Source organism: Phoca vitulina, unplaced genomic scaffold, assembly GCF_004348235.1.
Source record: "Phoca vitulina isolate PV1807 unplaced genomic scaffold, GSC_HSeal_1.0 scaffold19, whole genome shotgun sequence".
Lineage (NCBI taxonomy): Eukaryota > Metazoa > Chordata > Mammalia > Carnivora > Phocidae > Phoca > Phoca vitulina.
The window spans coordinates 27,423,963-27,440,961 of NW_022589722.1; the positions used below are offsets into that span (position 1 = coordinate 27,423,963).

Consider the following 16,999-nt stretch of genomic DNA (forward strand, 5'->3'; position numbering starts at 1 on the left):
GCCCTGGCCTAGGGCCTTTACACTCAAGAGAAGGACTCGAGCATGGTCAATAATAGATCCTAGAACAGGACATTGGAAGAAGCATAATATTTTCACACAGAGAAGTCTTCCCCCCCAAATCACCCCACAGACACATCTGCGTTTTCTGGGCCCCACAAGTATTCACAAACACCAAGCACGGGCTCAGGTGCCTAGGAAGGTTACCGAGCAGTTCCACCTCTACTGTGCCTTTCAGGAGGGAGAGCGACAGTATTTTTACTGGTATAAAATCAGTAGTTCCAGGCCGGGCCCCCACGTGCTGGCTGAGCCTCACTTTCCTCGTCTCTCAAAATGTGGGTCCCAGAACGGCCCAGCCCCATGGTCATTGGTCAGGATCAGATAAAATGGGGGAGATGACAGGGATTTCATAAACAATTGGATGCAGCCTGTCAGAAGGCCCTCTCTCCCTGACGCCAATGAGCCAACTCCTATTCACCCTTCAAAACCCAGTTCAAATGTGGTCCTCTTTGTTTCCCAAATGTTTCCACTTTGTTGTACCTCATCCCAGCCTCTGTTTGCCACAGAAGTCTGGTTTGGAGTGGAGGTGCCGGGATATTCTTTCCAGGTCTCTAAGTAGGTTAGAAGAGCTGTGTAGAGGATGGGCACCCTGGCCTTCTCACCTGTATATAATGGGCATATAGCAGATATTGAATTGAATGCCCAGCATAGGAATTCTGATCCAAAAGTCACCACTTGCTAAGTATCCCAGGCCCTGGAATGAGTGCCTTCTCTGTAGTAATCCTGTCGGTAGGTGCTGTCTGTAATCTCCACCGTACAAAGCAGGGAACTGCAAATCAGGGCGGGCAGAGTAGCCTGCTCTGGGATTTGAACCCTCTCCATAGTGCATGCACACAGCGATGCTGCTGCTTTGGGATTTTGGTGGTCGGAGAGGAGGATTCACACTGGGCCGGGTGAGGAACCTTCTACATAGCGCCCGGGGCAGGGAATGTTTTTTTCCTTGGCTTTGGATTCAGACTTCAGAATTACCTCTTGGGATGGATATGGGCACTGCTTGTTGCTCTTAAGTCTGTTCAGACTGCATGGGAACACTGCTCTCTGACCACCGTGGTCTTCTGAGAGAGCTATAGGCTGAGCCGGGCTTCGGGAAGATAACAGGCCAACTGCCCCCACACGGCGTGAGCCGGTGCGGGGAACCGTGATCAGCCGAAATTAAAGCGAGTCATCAAGAGGCTCTACGTGGGGGAGGGCAGGGTCTGATTTGAGGGCTCGAGAGCCTACCCCTTCCCTGTGTTGGCCTCAGGGAGGTGGGGGGCAGTGAGGAGGCTGGTCCGCTTGTCTGGGCGCAGGAAACACTCCCAAATGGTGGGGAGGGATGGGGGCTGGATTCTGACCCGGGTCAGAGTGACAGGGCTTGGTGGTCGTGACCCTGTGGTGCTGGTTGTCTAGGCCTGTGGGGGTCTGGCCCCCTCTCACCGGTCCCCTGGCCTTGCTGGGCCACACTGCATGGTGAGAGGTACACCCTTGTCTCTCCCACCAGGTGAGCTTTCCTTGCAGGGCCAGGACTGGGTCTCAGCCGTCGGTGGCTCCCCAGGCTCCCAGGAAATAGAATGAATTGAGCATATGATGGTCCCATCGAAGGGAGGGGGAGAGACTCTGTGGAGGGTCTAGGCTTCGAAGGAGGGATGGAGTTTCCTTTAGAGGATGGCGGCACAGGTAGAAGGAACCACAAGGGCAAAATCCAGGAGACAGGAAGGCCACCACAGCCCGTTCTGGCTGGAGGCCCAGAGGAGCGTGTGGTTGTGAGGGGGATGAGCCCTTGTGTCCCAGACAGGGAAGCCTAGGACAGAGAGACCAAACAAAAGGTGTGCCTGGCAAGGCCCAGGCAGCCCAGGGCCATCACCGCCTGCCTCCTGCGGGAGAACGGGGTCCCAGTTGTGTCCATCCCGGGACACACTTGCAGGTTTTTGCAAGAGGGAAGAGCAGGGTTGGATGACGCGTGTTCCCGGGGTGGTTGGACTGTCGCCCCGCCCCAGGTGCTCTGCCCATGTGTCTCCTGAGTGCTCACGACAGCAGTGAGGCAGGGGCCACCATAAGCCCCATTTTCCCCATCAGGAGACCGAGGCCTAAAGTCACAGTCACACGCAAGCCTAAGTGGTAGCATTCCCACCCAGGTCTGTCGGAGTCCCGAGCCCTGACCCTCGGCCCCGGCGGGCAAGCAGATGTTAGTGGGCACATGGCGATGGCCCAGGCCCTGGTGTGAAGAGCACTGTTCTGGGAGCCTGAAGACTCAGTGTGGCTTCACCCCTCCCTGGAAAGGACACACAGGAGGAACGAGATTTGGGGAACTGAGCTCCCCTGATCCCACGCTTGTTATCTCTAGAGCCTCACAGCCACCCTTCCAGGCGGGGCTTGTCAGCTGACAAGCTGCACAGAGGAGGAAAGTGAGGCCCAGAGCAACGCAATGGCCACATGGCATCTCACAACTCCGAGTGTGGCCGAGGACATGGTGTGTGGTCTGACGGGGCTGTTTGCCTGCTCACTGGTCAAGTGATCTTGGGAAAGAAACTTCATACCTTGTGCCTCACTGTCCTCATCTGTAAAATGGGTTAGTGACCCCTACCCTTCTTACGAGACAGGATTGTGAGGACGTGGTTGATGCAGATGGAAATAAAGAACAAGGAAGCGGGCCGCCTGGGTGGCTCAGTCGATGAAGTGTCTGCCTTTGGCTCAGGTCATGATCCCAGGATCCTGGGATCGAGCCCCGCATCGGGCTCCCTGCTTAGTAGGGAGCCTGCTTCTCCCTCTTTTCCCTGCTCATGCTCTCTCTCATTGTCTCTCTCTCAAATAAATAAAATCTTAAAAAAAAAAAAAAAAAGAACAAGGAAGTAAGGAAGTCTGGGAAGGTATTAATTTGACACACTTGCTCCCTCCCCAAAGTAGCTGGGTGTTTTTCACACCTTTTTACATCTTGGTGCCCCTGCTTGTGTCTGCACTCTAGCGCTCTGCTGATGGAGCTCCCCCCTTCCCAGCACAGCCCGCAGTCCTCTCTCCGGGACCATTTGGTGGGGGAGAGAGTGATCATGGAAGGGGCCCGTGAGTAGCCTGGACAGAAAGTGCTGGCTTGAGATCAGGCAGCTTCCAGCCCCCTTCCCACTAGGGGGTGGAAGCCCCAGGCTCAGGTTCTGACCCAGGGGAAGGCCCACATCCCTTCTGGGCTGCCACTGGGTGGGACAAGCTGACCTCCAATGGGCCTTCTAGTCCATACATGGTGCCGTGGAAGCCAGGTGGGCTGTCTAGATCTGGCCAGGAGCTCCCGGTGCCCGGGGGGCTTGCCCTAAAGGAACCTGAACCCTAGCTGCTCTGCCTGAGCCTCCCTTCTCCTTAAGCAGTTTTCACTCCCTGCGTCTCGAGCAGGCTCCCTGCACGTGTTTGGTACCCTTCACTTGCTGTGCATCAGCAGGCCAGTCCTCAGGCTTGCTGAGCCTCTATTTTCCTCATCCAGAACATGGGAAATTCCCTCCATCTTGCCAAATTGGGGCCCACACTATGCTACCTGGTCTGGTATGGGCCATGTGGGCTCCCGGGTGTGTGAGGGCTGCGCGGAGGGGCTGTTGGTGGTAAACGAGGGTGGCCTGGGTTCAAATCCTTGTCGGGTCCCTATGTGCCAGCTCATGCCTGGGGCTCCCTGAGCTTATTTCCACCTTGGTAAAATGGAGACAAAATGACACCTGCCTCATGACATTGTTGAAAGATTCAAAGAGATTCTTATACAAAGTGCCCGGCCCAGTGTCTGGTGCTACCTTGTAACTAATCATCGGCATCATTTTGCATCCTCTGTATCTCTTCTCCTTGGGCTGAGTTTGCTGGTAAAACAAGGTTTTCTCCTTGAACTTGGGGTGTCTGGTGCAGAATTGCCGCCCAAGCCATGGGTGAGAAAAGGCAGGTGGCCTCCAGGCATCCCCCCGCCCATCAGAGGCCCCGCACAACACCGGAGTCCAGCGGGGCGTGGGTGTGGAGGGCAGGAGCTGCGTGGCTGGGTTCAGAAGGTCTTTGTAGGCTGTGAGATGGGCCACTGCCCTCAGCGGCACCTGTGAAAGCGGATGAGTGTGAGAATGAGAGCACACAGTGGGGTGGGGACTGTGACCAGCCACCAGCCCCTGCTGACTAACTGATAGACTGCTCTCTCCCCCAGAGACTGATGGAGAGGCAGAGACGGAAGGCGGACATCGAGAAGGGGCTGCAGTTCATTCAGTGAGTGTGGGGCAGGCTGGGCAGGCTGGGCACGGTGGGTCCTCTGACGCCAGTGCCCGAGGCCCGCCCAGGCCTCCCCAGCTCCCCTTTTCTTCTCGCTAAGCCTTTGCTGCTCAGGCTCCCATGTGTGCTGGGGAGTGAGGAGGTGGGATGTGCTAGGAAGGGGCCAGGGGAGGGGGTGTAGATCTGTGAACCGCCCCCCACCCCCCATGCACACACATTCCCTGACCCTGGTTACCCTTCAGTCCTGCTCCGTATACCATTTTACCCTCGCCTTCCACATACACTGGCACACTTCCTGTTAATTCTCCTGCTGGCCTGTGTACATCTTATAACCAGTCAATCAATAAATTAGTTTCTGCTTATTAAGCACATCTCTCAGGCTCTGTGTTGGGCCCTTCGCATCCATCATCTTCTTAACCCTCACAACAGCCTCGTGAAGTAGGTGGCCTTATTTCCATTTTGCTAAGGCTCAGAGAGGTTAAGAAACTTGTTTATGGTCACACAGCTATAACGTGATAGGATTCTAACCCAGGTCTGGCTGACCCCAAACCCACATTTCTTTCCATTATTTGCCCCTCAGTACCCACATGCCATATTTGGGTTTTGTTTTGTTTTGTTTTTTCTTTATACACAAAATATTTTTGCTAACTTTTTTCTTTTATTTTTCTTACATAGATCCCCAGAGGCACATTTATCATGACACTACTAAAGTGCTAGCTGCAGGACCCCTCACTTGCTTGGGTCCTTTCCGAAGCCATGGAAGGTGCCCTGAGCAATTCTTTGTTTCTAATTTTGTGGGGTTTTTTTCTTAAATGGGAACCCCCACAAAACTAGGATTTACAGCTACATACCCTCATATAAACTCTCCAGTTTTGTTTCTCACAGAGATGCGTAAAACACGACCTGCCTCTTCCCCACAGACTGGGCCCCTTGTCATGCACGCGGTGTCCGCGTGGCTCTGTTCGAGCGCGTGTCGACATTCACGCACTGTCCTTCCGCAGCTTGCTCAGGCCGCCATGAGAACTGTGGTCCACTTTTCACTCCTCTCTGAGCCGGGCTCCTCCCATCTGGGGGAGAGCTTTGATTTGGTGGCACTGCTCAAAATTTATAAGAGGCCAGTCTGATGAACAAAGTGAACCTTGCAAATACTGTCTCTCATAAGAATTATGTCTTTAACTTAAGTCACTGATTTCTTAAGTCACTGCGAAATGAATTCAGCCCCTTCCCTCAGAGTCATTGTGCTTGGGGTAAATGGTAGCTCATTGTTCTCCTTCCCCTTTCCAGAGGGGAGTTCCAAGAAGGTTTAGCAATAGGACAGCCTCCTAGGAACCCATATGGTAGTCTCCTAAGGAACTGCTGTACAAGGTAACACAATAGGACCTGCTTCTTTTAAAATTAACTGTGTTTTCATATATAGCCTTTGTGCACTAAGCATTTATTAGGCACCTCTGGGCATAGAGCACTGTAGGACCATAAAGCGGTTTGCACAGGTGGGGTGGCTCTGGCTTGTGTGGAGCCTTGAACACCAGGATGAGGTGACCTTTAGGTCAGGGTGTGACCTACTGGACAGGGAGCTGGTGCTGGAGGTGGGAGGTCAGGAGGCAGGGTAGTGATGGGGCCTGGCTGGGGAGTACAGGGAACAGTGATGGGCCCTGGTCCCTGACGGTGGAGAGGCAAGTGAGCAGGATGTGAGCCCCGCTGTCACAATTAGGGACACCCTCTCCCCCACACACAGGGGCCCTCGGCATCTCCTCTCACCACTTCTCACTCACTGGCTCAGGCTGATCTTTCTTGCCCAGATGTTGGCGGCAGCTCCAGGCAACAGAAAGAGCCCCAGCCCTGCACTCTGGCCCTGGTGCTGCCGGCGACCTGCTGGGTGACCTTGAACAAGTCACTGCCCCCTCCGAGTGTCTGTTTTCCCCTTTGTGATGTGAAGGACCAGGAGACTGCCCTTCTAGCTCAGCTGTTTAGCCTGACCGATGTGCCTCCGTTCTCCTGGGCTGGCGTTTTCTTCTGTACTGAGCTGGCATTTTGTTGGCCCCCACAGAGGAGAGGGTGCCCACAGCCCCATCTGCTTTGTTGAGGCTGGCATGAAGGGTCAGGCTCTGAGCGTACCTGGCATTGGCTGGGGTCCTGCGTGTTTTGCAGGAAGGGATGGGAGAAGGGGGACCTGAGGTGGACTCTTGGTGCTGTCTGAGGCGCCTGCATTTGCAGGTTTGGTGTGTTGAGCTGTGGTCATTCCCAGAGAACTGGTTTCTTGGGAAGAGGACAGCCAGCTGGAGCTGGAGCTGGCCTGTTCTTTCTCAGCATCTGCACCTGGGAAAGCCTGGCCGTCGCCCTGGGGCAAACACAAGGCCTTGCTCCAACCCTTCCATCAGAAGTAGAAGACCAACATGGTGTTGGTTTAGGGAGAAAAAAACCTGTTGTCCCCTTAAACATGGTGTTGGTTTAGGGAGAAAAAACTGCTGTCCCCTTATTCCAATCTGCAAAGTGACATCTGAGGTCCAAGCTAGATAAGTCCATTCCTGGCATGATCTGTGGCCCTTGGCTTGGGCTCCTGGGGCCTCCATGAGTCTGAGACCCCTGGGCTCACCTAGACTTCGTACCCCTCTCTTTTTCCTGCTAGGTCGACACTACCCCTAAAGCAAGAAGAATATGAGGTGAGTGTCAGCTGCTGGGCTGGGGGAAGGTGAAGGAGAAGGGCAGAGGTGTCCGGGGGGTGGGGTGTAGAGGCCAGGTGCCAGGCCTTGGGCTGCATGAAGACCCCTGAGCCCCCTCTGCACCCTGCCCCCTGGCAGGCCTTTCTGCTCAAGCTGGTGCAGAACCTGTTTGCTGAGGGCAATGACCTGTTCCGGGAGAAGGACTATAAGCAGGCCCTGGTGCAGTACATGGAGGGGCTGAACGTGGCCGACTACGCCGCCTCCGACCAGGTGGCCCTACCCCAGGAGCTGCTGTGCAAACTGCACGTCAACCGGGCCGCCTGCTACTTCACCATGGTGAGCCCGACACCCTCCCTTCCTCTCCTCTACCCCCTGGGCCCTGACCACCACTTTCCCCAGATGCCCAGCCAAGCCCGGCCGGTACCCCAGTGAGCCTCTGCAGGGCCAGCCCCTCACCTCCTCCTGTGTGAGTCTCACCATCTACTCCCATGTCTCCCAACCCCAGCCGCACCACGGACTCACCTGGAGAGCGTTTAAAGCACTAATACACGATACAAAAAATGGTTTGTAATGATACTAAGCCCCACCCCAGAGGAATTAAGTTAGACTCTCAGGGTGGCCTGGGCACTGGCAGGAGTCTGTGGGCAGTCAGAGCTGAGATCCATGACCCTCATCATGTGCTGCCTCTTTCTGCAAAGCCCTGGACTCTCCCTCCTGGACTCCCTCCCTCCTGTCTCCCCCGTCCCTGAAAGCAGCTCTGGCCTCCACCTCTTCCCTGTCCTGCTTGCTCACTGACTCAGTCACTCACCGGATCCTTGGGGAGGCTCTGCTGGGAGCTCTGTAGAGGACCCACTAACACCTCTGCGGTCCGGAGTGGACTGTTCTGGAGAAGCACGTCTACCAGATGCCTAAGAGTATGAACGCCAGAGCTGTTTCCTGGAGCTCTGAGCCCCCCTCCCTGACCCCGGTCCTCCAGCATCCTCCATCTCTGCAGGGAAAGAGGCGGGAGGCGCAGGGAGGGAGGCAGCAGGTGCCGAGCGCTGAGCCGCCCACTCCTCTCCGCAGGGCCTGTATGAGAAGGCGCTGGAGGACAGCGAGAAAGCGCTGGGCCTGGATGGCGAGAACATCCGGGCACTGTTCCGCAAGGCCCGTGCCCTCAGCGAGCTGGGGCGCCACAAGGAGGCATACGAGTGCAGCAGCCGGTGCTCCCTTGCCCGGCCCCACGTGAGTGCCCTGCGTGCCCTGTGTGCCAGCGCTTCTGAGCCAGCTTCCTCCCCTGGGGCTTGGACTCGCACATACTGATACGGACCCTGAGCTCTAAGTTGTGTTTCAAGCACTGCTGAAAATGCACTGTATGTATTAACTCACTTAATCCTTGCATCTACCAGTTGAGGTAGATACTGTTATTATCCCGTATAATTTTATTTTGTTTTTTTAAAATGTTTTATTTATTTATTCATGAGAGTCAGAGAAAGAGAGAGGCAGAGGCAGAGGGAGAAGCAGGCTCCCCGCCCAGCAGAGAGCCTGATGCGGGACTCGATCCCAGGACCCTGGGATCATGACCTGAGCCGAAGGCAGACGCCCAGCCATCTGAGCCACCCGGGCGCCCCAATACTGTTATCATCCCATTTTAAAGATGAGGAGAGAGGCACAGAGAGAGAGGAACTTAGCCAAGATCACAGCTGGAGTTGGCAGAGTTGCCCTTGAACCCAGGCAGTCGATTCTAGAGTTGGCATCCTAACCTCTGTACTGTGACGGTGCAGGGTTGCAGCGGGGACTAAAAGGGATGCCACATGTGCCGGGATCCTGATGTCCAGGCTGACCCTGGGTGGGGGAGAGACAGGGAGTGGATCGGTAGTGAGCCTGGCTTGCCCTGGCCCACACACAGCTGGGCACGTGCCTTCTTCCCCCTTTATTCATCCACTTAACAAGTATTTACTAAGCACCCATGCAGTGCCCAGATCTGTGTCCTTCAGGGACCCACAGTCCACTGGGAGACATGGAAAGAGGCCTGGGGTCTAGGCCTGGCTCCACCACTGACCCCCAGCGTGACCTTGGACAAAACACTTCCCCTCTCTGCACATCAGCTGCATGTCTATAAAGGGCCCCTCCTCTTTTACCCCTGAAATAATGAGTATGAAAGGGCTCAGACAAGGCTCAGTTCTGCCCAGGAGTGATCAGGATCTTAGAGGGCTCCCTCCCTGGAGGAAGGTGGGCTTGAGTGGAGCCAGAAGAAGCAGGAAGGATCTGGGTGGTCAGAACAGAGGGAAGGCCATGTGCACAGTGGTCCAGGATGTTGGTGTCAGAGAGCTGGGTTTAGGATTCTAATCTTAAGTCAGCCATCTACTAGCCATGTGACCTTGGACACATACAGCTTAGTCTCTCTGAGCCTTGTTTGTACCCCCTGTCCAACAGGGATGATAATATGCCATGCATCATTGGGCTATGAGAATGGAATCTGAAAATCATGCAAGGCAGTTGGCATAATGGCCAGAAAACATGCACTGTTACTATACTTTTTGTTTATTATTCATGCTTCTCCAATTCAGTTTAAAGATTTTATTCATTTATTTGTCAGAGAGAGAGAGAGCACAAGCAGGGGAAGCGGCAGGCAGAGGGAGAAGCAGACTCCCCACTGAGCAAGGAGCCCGTTGCAGGATTTGATCCCAGGACCCTAGGATCGTGACCTGAGCTGAACGCAGACACTTAACTGACTGAGCCACCCAGGTCTCTCCAATTCAGTTTAGTTCACAACTGAGATCCTGTCTTATGACAATAGTCCCTGAGCTGTACAGCATTTTCTAGTGTCTGTAGCAGGTCCACATGCGAGTCTCATGTCTACCGTTCATGGGCAGGCAGGGTGGCGTTTACCCCACTGTATGGGTGAGGACACTGGGGCCCAGCGAGGTTGCTAACTTGCCTAAGGAAAGTGCCCAGATGAGGACTTCGGACTCTGAGTTGGGGAACTGCCCCATTTTCCAGTCTTTGCTGGTAAATACTGGCTGAACCCTGCTCTGTGTTGGGTACTGGGGACCAGAGATGACTAAGACTCTGGCCCTGGGCTCCAGGAGCTCATCAGCTAGGGAGGTGTGGTCAAAGGCACAGGTTGTTACAATATCCTTGTTCCCCCTTTGGTCCTTGGACCATAGTTACCATTTCTTTGTCTATTGGTTGGTGTCCCCCACTAGACTGGAGCCTCCATGAGGCCTGGGCCTCGTCCTCCCTGTGATGGTGGTGTCCCTGGCTCCTAGCCCTCACCTGGCACATAATGTGCATACAGTAATACAGCCTTGGAGGGAGGAAGGAATGTTGGGTGCTGTTACTGAGCACTAACCGTGGGCCAGCCATGTTCCAAACTTCCCACATTCTCGCTCCTATGGGCCTGGGCACCACCCACATGTCCTCTCTTGCAAAGAGTTCTAAGACATTGCGTGGTGAAAGAAGCCAGTGGTGGAACAATAGGTACAATATGATCTCACTTATGAAAAAAAAAAGGAGAAAATCCTCACAAAGCAAAACCGAGCATCCTTTATAGGTCCATAGGCACATACGTAAATTCCTAGAAAAGATCTGTAGGGAGACAGATGAGAGCACAAGGCATGCTCCCTCCAGGGAGGAACCTAGGGCGAGGGTGGGGATGGGGGTGATCCAGGGGAGCACTTGCTCTCTCTGCAACATTTCAGCCCTCTACAGAGACACTACCACTTGCTGAGTTTTAGAAATAAAAAGATCATCTTAAATTCCAAAATAAAAATTATTCCTTTCCCATCCCCACAGTAAAAGGACAAAGGGAAGCATGAGTTCTGGTTCAGCCCCACCATGCATGAGCTGTGTGACCTGGGCAGCCAGTGACCCCTCCTGGGGCCTCACTCCCTTATCCGTAACATGGTGTAACAGTGGACGCCCCCCCCCCCCCCCCACATGCCCCACCGTGCCCCGGAAGGGCTGCTCAGGGTCTCCAGAGCAGAGCTCTGTGAGCTAGGGCAGACTAACCCCCTCCACCCCGTGTCTTGCCGTTTCCAGGATGAAAGCGTAACTCAGCTTGGGCAGGAGCTGGCTCAGAAGCTTGGACTTCGGGTTCGGAAAGCATATAAGAGGCCCCAGGTAGGTGGGCTCTGGGCGCTGAGGGTGGGCGGGGGTGGAGATGGGGAGGTCTGAAGGGGGACCAGGCACCTTCGGGCAGAAGTGGGTGAGGGTGGCCAGGGCTGGGTCAGGACCGAGGGCAATGATAACAGGTGATCTTCTATCTGTGTTGGCTGGAAGCCCTGGACCGACTTCCAGAACCTTTTGGAAAAGGAAGGAACAGCCAGAGTTTGCAGTTCACCTTAGACACTAGCTGCTAAAACCTGTTCCCTCCCATGCCCTGGCCAGCTTAAACGCCCCAGAGATGGCCTGACTTGACCCTGGTGCCCTTCGGTCTTATGTTCTCAAATAACCTCTGTAGGGTGCATATTGGAGACGTTGGCATCTGTGTGGCTCTTTCAGACCCACATTTATTCATTTGGCGCCTCTTTTGTGTCAGAAAGCTGCATGGGGGAGAGGGTATGGCTCTAGAGTCAGCTGTGACCTTGAGCAACTTAGTTCTCTCTCCCCTGGCGTTTCTACATCTGGAACATCCGGATAATTATGCCCACCGCAGGGGGCTCGTGGGAGGATCAAAATGAAAGGATGTTTGATGTGGTGCCTGGCACGCAGTAGGAGCTTGTATGTGGAAGTCCTCTGCCCGGGTCCCAGTTACAGGAAGAAAATGCCTGAATCTGACCCAGAGACAGGGCAGGTCACTTCGGGCAGGCCTAGGGGCAGGGAGCCTTAGGGTACTACAGACCCCAGCTGCCTGGGTTGGGGCCCCTCTGCTGCCCTGGCTGATGGGACCCGGAGCATCTTTCTAGAATCTTCATCCCTTCCCACTTCTCTAACCTCTGCAGGAATTGGAAACATTTTCTCTGCTCAGTAATGGCACTGCGGCTGGCGTGGCAGATCAGGTAGGATGGGGGCCAGGACCTCAAGCCCCCTCCCTGCCTCCAGGACCAACTTGTCATGAGAGCTTTGGATTCACTCTGTGGGGCATAATGACCCCAGCAGGGGGTCCAGGGCCATCAGACTGAAGGGTTGGGCTCAACCCGTCCTAGTCCGCACTGCTGTGAGCCAGGCATCTGCCCTGGGAAGAGGGGGTGACTGACCACCTGGGCCTGGGCCAGACTCAAGGATAGCTCTGGGATGCACAGCACCTCCACCTCTTAAGAGGGGCCTCCTGGGACCACAGGGGCAAAGTGTGGGGATAGGCTGTGGCCGCTGTTGGCGGGCAGGTGGCCCAGTCCCCTTGACCTTCCTGCTTCCTCACCCCCATCCTTCCTGCCGCCGTTGCTTTCCTCCCCGGTGGGCTTTCTGCATCTAGGCCTCCAGGTCTCTAATGTCCTCCCTCCAGCCTACCCTACTTTCTCTGCCTTTCCATTTTCAAGACCCAGCTAAAGCGCACACCCCCACTGAGGCCCTTCCTGGTACCCCTGCCCAAGTGACTGCTGGGGAGATGCACAGAAGTGGGGGGCAGAGCTCATACCTGGGATCCCATAGAGAAGAGCCCAGCCTGCCTCTGTGCGGGCTGTTCTTGAGCAGAATCTTTACCTCTGAGCCTCAGATTTCGAACCTGTGAAATGAAGGTGTTCTGTCCCTCGGCCAGAACAAGGGAGCATACCCTGAGAAGTGTGGCACCTGCGGGAGCCATGAGGAGCAGTAACTGCTGGTACTTCAGCATTATCCTAGGTTTTGGATGTCCCCTGCCTCCCGGGCCAAGACCCTTGTACAACCCTGGCTCATCCTAGGGGTGGCGGCAGGACCCAGTACGCACACTGGACTCTCCCACTGCTCACCACGCATGCTCAGGTGGACTTTGAGGCTTTTTGGAAGACAAGGGACAGGCTCTGGGAGCACTGATGGAGGCTGGGGTCCTGCCTCTTTGTTGTATATAAGGGGAGACTGAGGCACAGAGCGAGGAGGGGACTTGGCGGACATCACACAGCCAGGCAGCAGCAGGCCTGGCTGCCTTCCGAGTGTTACAAGGCTTTCATTCATTCACTCAGCAAACTCCCAGAGAACCCTTTCTTGGCCCTGGGCTGGGTGCTGGGGCGTAGCTGAGTCAGGCAGGCACATCCTTGGCCTGGGGGACTTCCGGGTGCCAGATCCACATCTGCCCGTATAGCATTCCTCATGGATTGTAACCGGAAATCTTGGGGCCTGGCACATACTGGATGCTCAAAAAAAAAAAATTATGACATTTTGCTATAACAAAATGCCATGGACTGGGCGACTTATAAACAACAGAAATTCATTTCTCACAGTTCTAGAGACTGGGAAGTCCAAGATCAAGGGGCTGGCCAATTCGGTATCTGTTGAGGACCCGCTTCCTGGTTCACAGATGGCACTTTCTAGCTATAACCTCACATGGCGGAAGGGGTAAGGGAGCTCTCTAGTGTCTCTTTTATAAAAAGGGCACTAATCCCGTTCGTGAGGGCTTCACCCTCATGACCTAATCACCTCCCGAAGGCCACACCTTCTAATACTATCACCTTGGGGGGTAGGATTTCAACGTGTGAATTTGACATACGTTGAACGTTTAACAAATATTCAGACCATAACAGTGAATGAATGACTGAAGAATTGCAAATAATTTCACAATGCCTCAAGGGAGGTACTACATACCCCTATTACAAAGAAGAAAGCAAGGCCAGACAAGTTAGATGATTTGTCTGAGTTCACTGAGCCTGGGGCTAGGTACGTGGTAAACAAAACATTCGTGGGTCCTGCCCTCAAAGAGCTCACAGTCCAGGGTGAACGGATACTAGCCTGATAATTTCTGGTTACAAACCATCATGAGAGCTGTAAAGGCAAAGTGTGGGTAGCCACGGGCCACTGGAATAGGGAGGCCTGATTTAGATTGGGCATCAGCAAACTTTCAAATGAGACCTGAAGGTTGAGGAGTAGGCAGGGGCATGGTGTGCTGGTAAAGCTGCATTTCAGACAGGGGATGGTATGTGCAAAGGCCCTGAGGCTAGGAGGACCTCAGAGAATGGGAGGGACCAAGTGGAGGGGAGGCAGGGCCCTAGTGGGGCTGGGACAGTAGATAGAAGCCAGACCACCTTGCCCCTGGGGAGGAGATGAGTCTTCATCATAGGAGTGTTGAGAAGGCTTTGAAGGGGAAGAGTATTGAGTCTGTTCATTAATTCAGAAGAGATTTATTGAGGGCTCCTATGTGCCCAGCATAGAGTCGATCAAGGCACTGGATATACAGCAGAGGGAGAAATAGCCAAGGAGCCCCACCCTCATAGAACTTACAGCTAACTGGAGGAGACAACAAACAAAAAGTGATCAGTGCCTTGGAGACGCGGGCTGGGGAATGCTGGGGTAATTGGGAGGGGTTGCAGTTTTAAACAGTGAGCAGGGAAGGCCTCAAGGAGAAGGAGACACTGGAGCAAAGACCTGAAGATGAGGGATGTGCCTTGAGGAGGTCTAGGGGAGCAGGCAGAGGGAATGGCCAGTGCAAAGGCCCTGAGGCAGGGGTGTGCCCAGTGTGTGGGGAGAACAGCCAGGAGGCCAGGGTAGCTAGAGGCCAGGGTGCAGGGCTCCTCTTCCCTCTTGCCAGAGGTGATAGGGAGGCAGGGAGTTATTCAGGCAGATCTTACTCAGAGTTCTTGGATATCAAGGGCTCCTGCCTCATTCCTGGAGCTGAAGAAACTGTCATGATTGTGCCTTATAGGACTATGCTGGGGTGACCTTGGCTGGGTACGTGATGGTATGTCCCTGCTTCTTCCTTCCCTTCCCGCAGTGACTGCCCTGGTTAAAGCCACATCCCACTTGGGCTAGCCTCCCCTTCCTGTACCCTCAAGGTGAACTCTGGCAGGCCTCTGGGTCTCTCCCCAGCATAGAGACCCTCAGTGGTTTTTTTTTTTTTTTTTTAAAGATTTTATTTATTTATTTGACAGAGAAAGAGAGATCACAAGTAGGCAGAGTGGCAGGCAGAGGGAGAGGGAGAGGCAGGCTCTCTGCTGAGCAGAGCCAGACGTGGGGCTTGATCCCAGGACCCCAGGATCATGACCTGAGCCGAAGGCAGCCGCTTAACCAACTGAGCCACCCAGGCGCCCCGACCCTCAGTGGTTATTAATTAAAGTGTCTGTTTAAAAGGAATCAACTCCGGATACTCTTGCCTGGCATTTAGGCTCCCCAACAGTCTAGTTCCAACGTCCCTCTCCATCCTCACCTCCTACCCATGCACCAGACAAAGTGTGCGTGCATTTCTCCCGGGCTCCGTGGCAAGCTCCTCTGAGAGCAGGACCATGGGTTCCTCTGTTCTGGGCCTCCACATGGCACCCCTTTGGAGTCAGATAGGTCAGGTCTCTGCTCACTGGTGGCATGACCTAGAGGAAAGGACTTGTCTCTGAGCTTTGGGTTCCCCTCTGTAAAACAGAAGATTGTGCTCAGTTCCCAGGGTGCTTGTGTGGATGACATGAAGGCAGGCCTGGGAGGCCAGCAGCCTGGCGCCCCCGGCGGGGGTGGGGCCCCTCCCCATCCCGTTCCAGCCCAGCCCACAAGTCTTTCCTCGGGGTCAGGGATTGGGGAGCCTCCAGGATACACGGAGTGGGGCGGGGGGGAGCGTGCCAGCCAGATCCCCTGCCCCAGGAGGTTTCCACAGACATCGTGCATGAGCCTGGCCACAAGCATCCCCTGCAAGACTCTCCAGCACCGGGGTCCCGGCGGTTCAGCCAGCCGGTCATTCCACATGTGTGCCTGGTCGTGGAGACTCATGAGCTGCACCCCACGGGGAGCTTCGTGGGACTTGGAGATGAGACGGGCAGGCATGGTGTCCGCGCCTGAGCTTGGCAGCGTGAGGGGCAAGACAGGAGGAAGGCAGTGAGTTTTAGGGACAGATAGAACCTGAGGCGGCCTTGTTTGGAGAGGACTTAACAGAGCCTGCGTGGCAGGATTCAGGCAGGTAGAGAGGAAGGGGCAGAACTCACAGCCAGAGGAACAGGCTTGAGCACTGAGCACAGGCCGAGAGGCAGGAGAGGGGAACGTGTACCCTGGACCACAAGACTGGTTCTCCCCGTGGGGGTTTGGAAGAGCCTGGGCTCTGGAGCCGGGCATGGGTTCTGGCTCAGGTCTCACGTGCACCCTTATCTGAGGCAGCCACTCCACCTCTTGGGGAGCCGCTGGGCCCCGCCATGTGGTGGTGGCTGTAGGGGAACAGCGGGTCCTCTATGAAAGCCGCGGGTACGAGGCCCGTCAGAGAGGGGGAGCTCCATCAACCTTGTTGCCACGTGAGTGCCCCTAGCAGTGAAAGGCAGGGACAGACGAGCCTAGCAAGATGGGCTGGAGCTGGGTGGCGGGCAGGGGGCCTGGAGAGCCGCGGACACACTGGGCAGGGAGGTGCACAGCTGTCCCTAGCGTTGTCCACCTGACACCTCTTTCCCTCCTCCCGCGCTCTGTATGCTCTCCATGAGAGCAGCAGCTCTGACCCAGCGTGGCAGCCTCGGTTTGTGCAGCAAACACGCCTGAGACACTGAGCTGCGTGTCTTTGCCACGCCAGGGCCGGGCTCCAGGGCGTGCAGGTGGGGCTGGGAGCAGAGGCCTGGGGCTGGGGTCGGGGCCGAGTCCCGAGTCAGACAGCCCCTCTCTGGCCCGGGAGTGGCAGCTTCCCTGGACCCCTGGACCGACATCTCTGTGCAGGGGCGGGGTGGGGGGACAACACCTTGCAGGGCACCTGGACCAAGGGCTGAACTCGATTGGCTGCAGAGTGCTGGCCCGGCCTGGCAGGAGGCAGGGCACCGGATGCATCTCGCTGCTGTTAGCACCACTGCGGGCCCACGGGGCGGGATGGCTGGCAGGGAGGCTCTGGTCCTCCTGCTGCCCTCAGCGGGCGCCCAGGAAGAACAAGGAACTTGGCCAGGCCCCAGAGCAAGCTCCGGCCCAGCTTTCCCTCCAACAGCAGGTCCATGGGTGGCAGTGGGATCCCACCTGGGCTCCTTCAGCCTGGGGCTGTAATTGGGGGAGGGGACCCTGGTGATTCGGGAAGTGGCATTTTTGTCTTTGAGCTG

General features: G+C 55.5%; 1 protein-coding gene across 5 annotated transcripts in view; it reads left to right on the forward strand.

Annotated features, from left to right (window-relative positions):
* Positions 1–16,999, forward strand: part of ZC3H7B (zinc finger CCCH-type containing 7B) — a 56,347-nt gene that overhangs the window by 18,740 nt on the left and 20,608 nt on the right. For all 5 annotated transcript variants that reach the window (XM_032416802.1, XM_032416804.1, XM_032416805.1 and 2 more), the window contains exons 2-7: positions 4,193–4,251; positions 6,881–6,914; positions 7,053–7,250; positions 7,980–8,138; positions 10,938–11,018; positions 11,840–11,896. In XM_032416802.1, the coding sequence (XP_032272693.1) occupies positions 4,193–4,251; positions 6,881–6,914; positions 7,053–7,250; positions 7,980–8,138; positions 10,938–11,018; positions 11,840–11,896 (588 nt within the window). The remainder of the gene's footprint in view (positions 1–4,192; positions 4,252–6,880; positions 6,915–7,052; positions 7,251–7,979; positions 8,139–10,937; positions 11,019–11,839; positions 11,897–16,999) is intronic.